General features: G+C 37.1%; 1 protein-coding gene across 8 annotated transcripts; it reads right to left on the reverse strand.

Moving 5' to 3' along the window:
- Window positions 1-1,925: 1,925 nt before the first annotated feature.
- Window positions 1,926-13,224, reverse strand: LOC113235162 (troponin T, skeletal muscle). Of its 8 annotated transcripts, none has more exons than XM_026470763.1 (14): window positions 13,104-13,224; window positions 11,040-11,079; window positions 10,715-10,753; window positions 8,575-8,592; window positions 8,281-8,298; window positions 7,439-7,466; window positions 7,052-7,177; window positions 6,460-6,675; window positions 6,032-6,250; window positions 5,771-5,863; window positions 5,604-5,684; window positions 4,839-4,917; window positions 3,599-3,804; window positions 1,926-2,041 (listed from the first exon to the last, which is right to left on the reverse strand). In XM_026470763.1, exons 2-13 carry the CDS (start codon window positions 11,060-11,062, stop codon window positions 3,599-3,601), a joined length of 1,146 nt encoding a protein of 381 aa, XP_026326548.1. In that variant the 5' UTR covers window positions 11,063-11,079; window positions 13,104-13,224; the 3' UTR covers window positions 1,926-2,041. The 8 variants fall into 8 exon arrangements, with proteins under 8 accessions (XP_026326548.1, XP_026326549.1, XP_026326552.1 ...); XM_026470764.1 differs by lacking the exon at window positions 4,839-4,917 and adding an exon at window positions 5,310-5,388; XM_026470767.1 differs by lacking the exon at window positions 10,715-10,753.
- Window positions 13,225-13,577: the final 353 nt, after the last annotated feature.

Genomic DNA, 13,577 nt, shown 5'->3' on the forward strand with positions numbered 1-13,577 from the left:
CTGGCGAATCAAAAAATAGATATCAAAATTTAATAACAAGTTCTGTTATAATAGAATTATATATAGAATTATAAATTTTAATTGAATTGATATTCAATTATTTTTTGTGAAATTAATCCACTAGTTTGTTATAATTATTATCCGGCCGGATCGAAGGAATTTTTTTCTGAGTGTTCGATCTTTGTATTAATATAATATATAATTATAACAAACTAGTGGAATAATTTCACAAAAAATAATTGAATATCAATTCAATTAAAATTTAAAATACAGTGAATAGCGACATTTCTCGCCAGGGCTGGTAACTGTAAAGATATCTAACTGGGTGATAAAACTTTCTTAGATTTCTCATAGATGGCGCTACCACTAAAAAGTGGTTGAAAAAACCAAATACAAAGGTACGACGCAAGCACATAGAAAAATTCATTCGGTCCGCTGGTTCGTTCCGTGGCTTAGTTGGTATAGCGTCTGGCACAGTAAGCTAGAAGACGTCGGTTTGAATCCGGCCGGAACGAAGGAATTTTTTCCTGAGTGTTCGATCTTTGTATTAACAATTACAACGAGAATTATTTTCGTTGTCATTGTCGTTAGCTAATTACATATTATAACCTTGTTTGATAACAAATTTGAGTGCTTTTTATTATTATTTTATATAAGGTATAATAGAGTATATAGTCCGATGATTCCCAAAGTGTTTTAGACGGACCCACAGGAGTCGACTCCAATCTTTTTTTTATAATATTAAGTGATGGGACGAACAGGTCGTGCGTCTGATTTTAAGCTACATGCCTATCTATAACAGATCAGCGCCACTCAGAGTTTTAAATCACAAAGATCTGAGGGGCACTGCCACTGCGCCCGTCACCCTGAGACATAAATTCACAAGTCCCGTGTGCCTGTAATTTCAACAGCACCCTTACCCTTCAAAACTGGAACACAGTAATGCTAACATTACTGCTTGGCAGAAATAGGTACGGTTACAGTACTACCCTGGACGAACTCTTTCACAAGGACTCTACTGCTACGAAAAAATCTGCACGGGATCCATGGCAGCGAAATGGATGTCTACAAGAGTAGATACTATTTAGGCAGATCGATAAATGGAATAATAAACCCAACAAATAAAAGTACCTTGCTATGTATTTTAATTTTTTCACTTTACAGTTATGAGCAGCACCGTGTCCGTCAGCTATCAAATACACATTTCAAGTTAATGAATTTCTAAACATTCTGTATAAGAAAGGTAGGAAGTGTATCAAAACAGAAAAAACTACACGTGGTCTACGTAACAAATAAGTTTGGGAACTTTTGGTGTAGTCATATTTAGAGATAACAAAACGCTGAGAATGAGACTAGCTAGAAAAAGATGTGTTACAAAAAAATAATAATAAAAGTTTAAATTCTGACTAAAATTATTTCAGATTAATTGGAAACTTTTCTGTCCAAAATTATAACAACACATTTCGCTACGTCTTATATCCAACCGGAGGCGCCATCGGCAGGCTAACCCCTCTGTCAAAGGCATAAGACCGGGGCGGTCAAACTGTTTTTTTTATGACGTCCCTATGTGTAAGAGACTGTGTGCGTAAAGTCACGCTAGTGTTACCTAATTTCGTAGTGTAGCGGCATGACCAAGAAATGCATTAGTAATTATGATGTTGTTTGTGTGCTTGCCTCGTCCTCCGCAAAAGTGGCAGGACGTTTTGGTTTTAGAAATCTCTGAAAGAACCCGTGGCGCCTCCGGTTGATTAAATGCTCTTAGTTTTATAACTGTAACATGGGAGAATGAAGTAAAAAAAGCTGCCAAAAATATAGCTTGCAAATAAATTAAAAATCCAGAAATGTATGAAATAAATTAGTTTATTGCGTCGTCATGGTGTGCCGACGATTACAGTCCATGTTCCGTAACTAGTGATGCATATGTATCGTATAAATAATAAAAATAAATTATAATTAGTCAATGGATTGGTTATAAAACAGTACATCCGCGCGCGTGCAGGCGGCGTGGCGCTCTCTTTCCAACGTAGTGGTGGTGTCTGATCTGAAACGAGTATCCAATACACATAATTTATTTTAACAGCGTCTAAATTACATGTTTTTCATACTTAGTATAAGATAACGCAGCTATATTACTAGCACATATCGCACATGAAACTAAAATGCTGTCATAATCCAAAATTGTGGATTTGAGAAAAGACAATTTGAATATAAAAATGAAATACGTAATTTTATTTATTCATAATACTCAATTATCCATTTATAAACGAGAATACATACATTATTGGTCTCATTAAGTATCTTTTTTAAATTTTCAAATCGTGTTTTTTCAATTCCAGAATTTTGAGTTACGGGATGTACAGGATTATTTGTAAAATACCGACATCCTCGTTGGAGTAAATTACTAACATCATAAACCACAACTTTTGTTCCATGAAATAACATTCTCAGGTATGTTAATGTTGTCTCTTTCTCACATGTCTAAATCTGATACGAGATAAAGAAACCAGGAGCATACAAACTTCTGCTTAATGTTTTAAAAACAATATTACACTGTAACCAAGACTGCGTGGTCTTTCACCTATCGATTGCCAATATTGAACCACGTGTATGTCTGATGCCAAATATGTTTCGTTGACAAACGGTAATTAGTGGTATGGCTTCCTAATTTGGCACGTCGTTTTATCTAACATTTGTTTTTGATAATAAATAGATCAATACGATTCTACTTCACGATTCTAATTATGTAATGGTAGATATAGTGCCAACAGCATAGAGATGTTCTCTGCACTAATTTATAAATAAATACTACTTTAGAGTACTACTCTAATGGTGCTTTTCCACCGGCGAGGCGAAACGAGATGAGAATTGAAATTTGTGTGACAATTTCAATTTCTCCTAGTACATTTTCGGTGGAAGTGATCTGGCTAGACGAGGATGTGCGAGGCGAGAATTGAAATATTTGTTGATGTAACATTGAAGCGCATTACTACCTACATACAGTATTTAATAACTCAGTAACGGAAACACAACATCTCGCGCAAGCTCACAAGTGCTCGCACGGTTTCGCGCGAGCTCGCTATGGCTGTTAATGTCAATCACAAGATTGTGGGTCATGTACCATGTGAGATTTAAAATAGTAATTGTACGTCTTGATCTACTTTTATTTGTCATTCTTAACAATCACCACAAATCTACTAAGTCATCCTGAAATTAGTGATATATGTATCTATCTAGCACAGTTATTTCTACTTCTCGTTGACGACCTCCTCCTCCTTCTCGGTCCATATTCAAATCATGAACGTGATCAGGTCTTATTAAAGTTTGTATTTAATATCTAATTATTTTTCATTGCTGGCTGTCAATTAGAACACATTTTTCTCGTAAGCTGTGATAATGTTGTAATTTCCCTAGTAACTGTTTAATCGATATGTACGTTATGTTAAAGCCAAAAGCATTCGCACTTTTATTCAATATTTCAACAGTTTAAACGTCTGTTAATATAATTGTAGAGAAACTTCGAAAAATGAGGCTATGGATTTGATTTATTTGACATTTCTACCCAAATGTAAGGTTTGAAAATTTGCTTGGAAGTGCTTACTTATTCCTCTTCCTCCTCTTCCTCTTCTTCCTCCTCTTCCTCTTCCTCCTCTTCCTCCTCTACGACCTCCTCTTCTTCCTCGGGCTCGGGTTCGAAGGCAGGTTCCTCATCCTCGGGCTCGGCCTTAAGCTCCTCCTCGCCTTCAGGGGACTCGGGGTCGCCCTTCTTCTTGCCGGGCCGCTCGCCGTACCATTTCGGCAGTTTTGCTATTATTACAGTCATTTCATTAGGCGAGCCATTTTCGCAAGGATAAAAGTTAGTCATTTATTATTTTAAACGAACGAACTTCGTCAGCCACAGAAGTGACTATTGAAATTTGGCTAGGCATTATGCTTTTTAGACGGTATTTTCCCTAAGGACTTACTTCAATTTCCTCAGTGAAGTAAAGTCCTTTGATATTTCCAGTCCTCAAGAATTTAAAACTTAGGTTCTATTGTACTTAACAAACAGTAAAGGTAATGACTATACGAATTTACAAAATTCTATTTATCTTAGAAATATTTTATATCTTTATTATCATCAAACAAACTCTTCCTGCAACCGCAGTATGTGGTTGTAAACATGCTAAAAAAGTAACCTCAAAAAATCGTGTGAAGTCAAATTCACAATTCATACTAACGATATACAAAGTCACGTTTTGTATACACAAATACCATTTTTCAGTTATAACCACAGGGAGAACACAAGTAAATGGTTTTGATGTAAAAAGGAGTGTTTTAAAATGGATTCGTTATTAACAGAAGTATATAAAAAAAATCACATCAAATACTCTTACGTAGTATAGAATTTTAGCTAGAAAATACAAAACTATCTACACACCATTAATAATAATTATAGTTAGCCTATATATAGTTCCAATGCTGGACATAGGCCTCCTCTCACAATGAGATGGGACTGGGAACTTCACACGTATCATAAAATTGCTTCTCAGATGTATGTTGGTTACCTTAAGATGTTTTTTTTTTCACTTAAAAGCTCATGGTAAATTTCGAATTAAATTCCACACATAAATTTTAAAACTCAGAGGTGAATGCTCGGACTCGAACACTCGCCCTCTGCTTAAGAAGCGATAGATCAAAACATGAGGCTACAACGGCTTATACCCTTAAGTTATTAAGTCCAAAAGCCACCTATGCCATTTTAATACAAAATCTGGAATAAAAATGTTCTTTCTCATAAATTAGAAATTAATCCGTTTAAAATAAAGATTCCTCGATTTGCACCAATTTTATGAGCTTACCTGCTTGCCTGCCCTTAAACTGGGTATCCTTCTCAGCCCACATCTTCTCGAGGAAGTCCTTGTTCAGTTTCTCTAGATCCTAGGATGGAACACAGGGGTCAATACATGGTATAGGTGTAGGTACAGTGGATACATATATAACCGGGATTCGAGCTTGGATAGTACGTGGCTCTTTTCCGCTGCTAAAGAGTACTTTGATGACGAAAGAATAAAAACGACATTTGTTTGATGATTTATGAACATTTTGATAAATAGATTAAAAAATACCGAAAGCCCAAATCTTAGGTAAAACAGCATGTTTACTGTGCCATTTAGTATAAAAAAAAAATAATGGTTGGTCATTTTTTTTCGCCAGCAAGAAGTATCTCTAGCAGTGGTTTGTACAAGGATCGAGGTTTAACCATGCCGTGATGACATGCGTCGTAAGGAAACAAAATGTCGTCACACACGTTTACTCTCGGTACGGCTTACTTTTCGTGCGGTTCATGAAGTCTGTCATTCTATCATTCCACATCTTATCCATAAGCTCGGCCAATGCAGTGTCCAAGCCCTGTATTTAAGTGTGCATTTTATTTATTTGCATTAAGGTTCGTATAGAGTTTATGTTTCTCTTACAATTATTCAGTGCCATTTCCCTTTTTACTTTCTTGTAGATGTATGCGATTCAATCAAAATATGCCGTTTGTCATCTTGCAAATTTTATACTTTCAAGTTTTCCATAAAACACCATCGCGGTCGTGTACGTACAGTTTCTAAAATACTTACACCCTCGAATAGTTTCTTTTTGTCGTCGTACGACCGTGTGTCTACACGCCGCTCGTACTTGGACGCTACCTGGATCTTGGGCTGAAAATATACATACATTAATTTATATTGTCATCGCTTATATGAATATGATCACGAATATGTTATTTATGTTGAATCAGACTTACCGGGTGCTTGCCTGTGAGTGCTTCAGGGTCCAAGCCCTTTTTGAGGGCCTTGTGTCTCAGCTGCTGCTTTTGTCTTTCTTTAAGTTCTTTTAACTGTTGACAAAACATCATATTAGTCAAATCAAGAAAATAATTATGGATTCTGTGGGAGCAAGAAAGTAATATAAGTGACTCACTAATGTAGCTTTTAGTGTGGACTACAAAGCAGAAGCACGGATATCATTAGCAAGATGCGTACCTACTTATGTGAGTAATACTCACGTCATAGTCCTGTCTCTTTTGCCTCTCCTCGAGATCGTATTTCTCGGTCTCGAGTTTAACGATGCACTCCCAGAGCTCTTGTGCTTTCGCTCGCAGTTTCTCCACTCCCAAGTTCTCGATGTTAAGGGGCTTGATGCGGATTGACAGAGAGATCTTCTTCTCCTCCTCCAGCTGTTCCTTGGTCTTGTTACGCTCTAGTTGAGCATTGCTGAGGCCGAACTGAATAATAAAGAAACATTAATCAATGTAGTATTTAATACGATGACGCAGTGTTATTTATTCTATATTATATATTATTTATATATCATTGTATTAAATTCAGGCGCTTTGGTAATCTTGTCTTACAAAACCAGAAGAAAATGTATATTATTTTCGTCTGTTTGTAGATACTTTTTCGTTTATGCCCTTATGTTGTTCCACATACTCACGTTGTCACTCTTCTTCTGAATGGTGAAGTTGGGTCCCGTCTTGCTGGATTCCTTCATCGCCTGAAGCATAGCCTGGCGCTTCTTTTCTGCTTCCTCAAGCCGTTGCCTCTTCTCCTCGATGTCACGCTGTTTCTTTTCCTCAATTTCGCGGATTCTCCTCTCCTCTTCCTCCTTCTTCTTCTGGGCAAGACGCTTTTCTTCTTCAGCGCGAGATACCTACACATATATAAATGTAATTTTTTTACCTCGTCACTACATCCCCGTAGAGACAGCACCAGTAAAGGAAAGCTGATAAGTGTAACGCTGTAATTTCTACTAGTTTCCGATTTTTCCTCACAAACAAAATCTAAAAAAACCTACAACAGTATGTTACAAGTCCAGTAATAATTTAGAGTCTGCCAGTGCCCAATAATCAAAATATTATTCTTTTCATATACCTAAAATTTGTTTCCGTTTTCGATGGTTCTCTGACACTCGCAAATAGATGGTGACAAAAATTTCCATTATAAGTGACTTCGTTTAAGTAATACCTATGATATAACTTTTACCCTTAGTAGTAGAACAAGAAGATGTTATTGGTGAACTACCATACCTTACGCTTAGCCTGCTTCTCCTTGAGGCGTTTGAGCTCCTCCTCCTCCTTGGCTCTCTGTTTGCGCCATTCGTTGATGTATTCCTTCAGCTGCTCGTCCAAGTCCGACCGCTTCTGGTCTTGACGCTGCAATACATACAGACACAGAAATTTATAAGTTTGTACGAGAGTTTAATAGAGTTTAGAGGTTTAGTAAGTAAGAAGTAAGTTTAGAACACAAAAGATCAAGAATATCACTAAGAATCGGACCCAGGGTTTGCTGTCCAGGTGCAAGTCTGCGTTTAACCTAATGGATAAATGAATATTTGCAATTATAGTTGATGAACTGTAGATAAATAACGCAAAAACGTCTTGAGTATTATTGTTTTCGAGTCGAAATTAACTTACCTTGATGAATTCTGGATCTCCCTCGCCCCTGCAAACATAAGCTCATCAGTTATTGTTGAATCTCAAAGAATATTTTTGTTAATGTTAGACAACCGTTGTTATAACGGTTAAACATACAGAGGCTATATTGTTTCTGTTACGGTGATTGTTTCTATTGTTTATTATATGTTGTCTGATGTTGTATTATTTTCGTTAATAAATGTACTGTCTGCTGGTACGCTTTTTCAGCAGCGTACAAGCAGGGACTTAGACAAGTGACTCTGTACATTTTGTTAAAGTAATCTAGTATTTTTATGGTAAACGCACATTATATTATTTATCAGCGCTGTTAAAATTGTATTTTCTGTTACTATAGCTAAGTTTAGCTTTGTATACTTGACCTGTATCGTGTAGGAAAAATATTTTAGCGTTAAATGGATAGGGTTTCTTGTCATGTTCTATATTGCTGTTGGTTTTACTTAATGATGTAATTACTGTGCATATGATGTACGGACGGCCACAATAATATAATTGGTAAATAATCATGCGTTGATATCATGCCATTCCTCTCAAGCAAAAAATCAGGAATAGGAACGCGGAATGACATGTAGTCGCCCGCTGACCGATATCTTGGTTCTTTTCGGAGCGGCGCGGGCGCAGCGGAGTACAGTTTCGAAAATAGAACGCGTAACTACCGTTAAAAATAGCAACCGACGACGATGCTCGGTTATTAGTTTACCAAGCAGTCATCTGGTGCGATAAATTCGGAATTTGAGGAATGAGTTGGAAAGCCGTGTGCCCGCACCATATGGGTTAATGAGAGGATCACAGTTAGTGACACCACGAACAGCGGTGCAACTTACACGATCGACGGTCTACCCCTAGAAACAGAAAACAACAGTCAGCCTCTACTTCGCTTATCATATACATACTTGAACTACTTCTAAGGCAAGTTCCATAGACGTAAGCTGATGTGATGATTATTCGCACATCCACAACACAAACTCTGCATTATAAGCGATTTAAATTTAGAATTTTGAAACCTCAGTTAATCGTATTCTAGATAATGTTAATCAAGATGCCAATCACAGCTTATGCCACCAAAATATTGTCGGAAAGCTAAGCGTAAATTGTATTCCATTTGAAATTTTACTTACTCTTGTTTAGGAGCAGGTCTACACACATCGGCGGCAGCATCGATGAAAAAGAAATAAATTCATAATTAAAACATGATTCGTATAGCGACAAATAAATAGAATATTTATGAACAGATCGAAAGCAATATTGCTAATAGTAGCGTTATAAACACACACGGGTAGCCTGAAATTAAATAATTTTGGGTTATTTATTCCCCTGCTTGCTAGTTGAGCTCTAGGCACTCAAGAATGCGCTGCAGTCGTCTCTTGAAAAAGTACACAAGTACCAAAATGTTTTTCTTATTGATTTTTAAAAGTATTTCTCATGATTCGTTTTGTCTTGTTGGCGCATGTTGTAAGTAATCTAATATCTAAACAGTATAGTTTTAGTGACAAATGCCTTTTTTTAAAATTCAGATTAGATTTAAAATATTTATTAGGACATAGTGGATTAGTTACGATTGGGGTGCAATGGATCAAATGTTAAATTATTTGTCTATTCAATAATATACAAAGGCCATGTAAACGACTGTAAGGACGGAAATTTGGACGAAATAAATGTACTCGTAATGTTGATAGAAGTGAGAAAGATAAAAGAAATTGTCAAAATATTATAATAACTATACAACACAGGTGTTGCAAGAAAAACACCGCTGTTACTGGATTTACGACGTATCCCTACAAAATTTGAAGGAGGATTTACGAAAGCACACTAGAAGTCTCTCGTAGAATAATTACTAATACTCTGCAGCCAGCGCAATTCCGATAGTCTCTATAATGGCAACACTTTTGATGCCTTTATATATGCCGCTTTAAACCCTGCAGTGACCTTTCCCCTTGTGCATTTAAACAGCCTAGTAGTTGTAAAACTGAGCAGGTCAATCCGATAGGTGAGGAACGCAGGGCACCTATATTAGTTTATCGTTTCGTCTGCCAAAGGTTACTAGGCCTCAACTTGGTGTGTACAGGTAATGACCGGCCGCAGTGTCAAAGGCGGTTCATGTACATATTTTTGTAATGTAGTTAAGCCTTTAACAGGCCCCAGCTCCTACAAAATCTGTTAATGTTTCTTAAATTACTGAGAACCTTCTGAACGTGTTTTTGTGGAGAAATAAACATATTATTATTATTATTATTTATTTTTTGTTGAATCATAATAAAACGAGCTTTTTTAATCACGTTCTAGAAGAACCGTTAGTATTTTTTGTTACACTGTGATACCTAATTTGCTAGTTGATGTTCCTTTTGGCTTATGTACATATTCGGGTTGAAATAATTTATACTCTTCGATAATGTTACAGAACATTTTGTAAAATTTCAAAATGGTACAGTTTATTATTTCCCTATTTCGGAAACAATACGCCAGTATTGCTCAAGTTATGCTTTTTATCTTTAAAGTTGTGTAGATATTATTTCTTTAATTTATAAACCTAAATAAACTCCCCCCTTACACTGTGTACTTATTAATTGTTTTACAATTAAATTCGAAAACCTTTGTCAGTAATACTCACCAAATAAAAACATCCACTGTGCCCCACTCCCTATATGTGTTAAAACATGAAAACTGAAGTACAACCAAAGTCAGTCACACCATTATTCATTCACAAAATTACATGAAGATCAGTTTTACTTACGCTTATGAATATGGACTGATCTTTAATATAGAGTCAGATACATCGACCCTACATTGTTAAGAGCGAGAATACGATGTTAGATAAGCGTATTTTGCGATAAAGCTGCACCTATCGATTGGTGAGGGTCTGAAAGCAAGAGAAGCGACGACTTAAGCACTAAAAGCGTTAGGGACGCTCTACACTTAGCCTAGTGAGCGAAGTGAGTGTGTGTGCCGGGTAGCACGCCACTTACTTCCTGCAACAAAAGAGATAATAGGGTTCGGTGAGGGCGTGCAATAAGCCCAAGAATTGGAGCCTTTGAACGGGAAAACTGCAATGTCTCAATCCTTCACACTTTGTTCAAAAAATCTCACTCTGATGGTCTAATAGCATGTACAGTTTACTCTAATAGAATTTTTAAAATGATAGTTTTGCCAAGGCAAAGTTTGTAACAGCCCCAGATAAGCTGCAGTGTTCAAAAACCAAACCAGTTTCTAAGTTGAGCTAAATTTTGAGAAAGACGATTGGTGCCGTAATGATGTACTTACGTCTCCGGGACTTCTTCTACTTCCTCCTCCTCAGACCCACTGTAATAGAGATGAGGGTTTAACACAAAACTACATTGGACGGGTGATCGTAAACCGTTAATCGTATACCAGTAAGGACACTCAGGGGTCAAAGAGGGTTGACAGAATATACAAGACAGGGTCGGCGAAATGTTAGCACATAAAGGTAAATTAACACTTGGGAGTGGACTCGTATATGTAAGATATAGACGAAAATAATAAAATAGAATATGGTTTGTGTTGACAGCTTTGTGTAAATAGCGTATTTGAAAGTTGTAGTTCGGTTTTAATATAGAATTGTACTTACGAGTATTCTTCCTCGTCAGACATGTTGTTGGTTTGTTAGTCTGCAAAAGAAAATGTATTGAATTAACCCAATCTCCTACGATGATAACTGTCCGCGGTTTTGGTGGCGTCTGTTATAGAAATGGTTGAGTGTCTTATATATAGACGTGTTTTCTTATTTATATCCATTTTGACTTTTGTATCAACCAACTTTGTTTACATTCGGGCCAATCGAGTGATTAATCTAGTTGCCAATTGTTAATTAATAGTCCTTTTTATTTAACATCGTAAATACACTTTTGTTCGGATTTAACAAATATGTGGCGTTTGTATTTTGTTACTTTTGAAGGAGTTAACTTTTATTGCAGTTTGATATATAGGGTGTTTGTAACACTTGGTAATTATGCAACGAATTCTTAAATTTTTATTAGGTCATTGTACCCAACAATGAATTCGTATTTCTGTATTTCATCATTTTCATGTCATAAGTAGATAAGTAAACAATTGGCATAAATGTATTATGCAGTTTCACACATCTTTCGTTAGCGATTAAAACGTCGAAAGCATCATTTTACACAGCCAAATACGTTTGCCAGATGTTGAAAAATTCGCGTAGGTGCAGTGAACGTGACATGGAAATGTGCTTATTGTTTATGAGGTGATTTATTTAGCCCGATATCTCTTGTGGGACGTACCTCGCAACAAGCTGGCACTGATTCAAAGAAAGGTGTAAAATTGGATGCCGCATCCGACTTAATGTTGCCCAGTATTCGAATTTCGTTGAGCCTTGAATTTAGACAGAGGCTTACTATGTAAGGATCGGCACGCGTGTACAGACTCAACGGATTTTGTATTTGAGTGAAAGTGTTGCAATACTAAGTTGTTCTAAGTTAAGTTTAATTAAGACTCCTACCTTAAGAAGTCCTACCTACTTAACAAACATTTTGCATTAACTGGTATAATAATAGTCAAATCTGGGAATTATTTATTTTAGTCCTACTCAAATACTTTCTGGATCAACAATCGTGAAAGTCCAGTTGATACAGTCTATATCCATTTGAAATGGTCTTACAACAATTAATTTTTATGTAACTTTCAACAAACTCTTTTTTAACTTTCGAATATTTATGTTTTAACTCGCTAGAAATCCATCAATTGAAAAAAAAAGCGTTAATTTACGATTTTTTTTTAGATTCTACTTAGATTTTCAATGGACCACTTTATTTATCTGTAGATTTATTAGCCAACTTAAACATTTAATTTCAACACGAACACGTTTCAGTTTGCCTTTAGTCCCATTAATTCGTTAAATTTTGATTTATTCGTTATACATTTATCTATCTTCTTAAATATTCTTTGCTTTGTTTTTCTTCTCTCCGTACTACTTTCGTATGTTTGTAGAACTAGAACTAAAGTTGCTTCATATCACCTGAATACAAAGTCGGTCTCTATGACCTTCCTTATTTTTGGATAATGAATCCGGTGTTTGTGTAAGACGAAGTTCGGTGAAGCATGTTGATGATGTAACAAGCGCGAAATTATTTGTTTAGTATTAATCTGTCGATAGGTGTATCCACTCAGTAGGTATCAAAATATGGAGTTTCATAAATATTTTTATCCGTAGTTAAAATAAAAAATAAATTTCAAAAATCTTTTGAAAACTTGTCTATTCTTTAATTGTGTATTCCAACGTGTATCTGAACCTTAAGAGTAAATACATTTTACGATTTTATCAGTCTAAAAGTTTTGTATGAACGTTCAAAGTAAGTAACTGTGAGGAGAGTGTGAATGTGGTCAACAAAATGTAATATTGTGTATTTTAAGGTTTTCGATGATGTTCACATATCCCCGCTGGCCCGACGGTGTTGCAGCCCTTACGGGAGTTACGTGGCCGGTAACATAATCCCGCACTATACAAGGCGCTGCTATTTCCGCGGCGCCCGCGCAACCGCCCGGATTTGGCACACCGCGCGCGCGTATTTATAGACCACCTATCTCACAGATAAAATCTCATCTTCAACTTCCGTAACTACCACTGCAAGTCCAAAAGCACAGAGGTTGCACTCGCACTGGTCACTGCACTTACGTCGCACGGGAAGAAGACGGTCACTCAGTCACTGGTTTCTCAACCGGCAGCACAGCGACGTTGGAATGTGGAGTCCGCGGCGACCGGGGCGGCTCTGGCGTAGCACATCGCGGGAAGAGCCCGCGGCCGCGCCCCGCCATGCCGCCCGCGCGTCTTGCCCCGGGCCTATATTTAGCGCCGGTCATTTTTGAGAAGATCGCGAGCCAGCTCCGGTTTCTAGAGACCTGCTCAGGGACGCAGCGACCGGCGACGTCGTCGTGTAATCCGCGTGTCGCGGCAACCAGTCGCAGTGGCTGCCGATGCGACGGGCTTTCGTGGTTTACCTATCCTACTTGGTACTTGGTACTTGGTGCAACGGGCTGGTATCCGCAACTCGACGACAAAGCGCCTATTTTGCGTGTGTACCTATCCTATTAACCAACTGCTAATCTTTCCGAACACGCTAATCCACGTCATGAGATTTAAACACTGGTA

Source organism: Hyposmocoma kahamanoa, unplaced genomic scaffold (genome assembly GCF_003589595.1).
Source record: "Hyposmocoma kahamanoa isolate Upper Pololo Valley unplaced genomic scaffold, ASM358959v1 87, whole genome shotgun sequence".
Taxonomy (NCBI): domain Eukaryota; kingdom Metazoa; phylum Arthropoda; class Insecta; order Lepidoptera; family Cosmopterigidae; genus Hyposmocoma; species Hyposmocoma kahamanoa.

Excerpts from the sequence above, each read along its gene's own strand:
- LOC113235162 (XM_026470763.1), bottom strand. The coding sequence starts at position 11,062 with ATGTCTGACGAGGAAGAATACTC. Across the intron at positions 4,918-5,603 it reads AAAAGAAACTATTCGAGGGT|GATCTAGAGAAACTGAACAA; the intron begins GTAAGTATTTTA and ends GTTCCATCCTAG. Across the intron at positions 3,805-4,838 it reads GTTTAAGGGCAGGCAAGCAG|CAAAACTGCCGAAATGGTAC; the intron begins GTAAGCTCATAA and ends CTGTAATAATAG.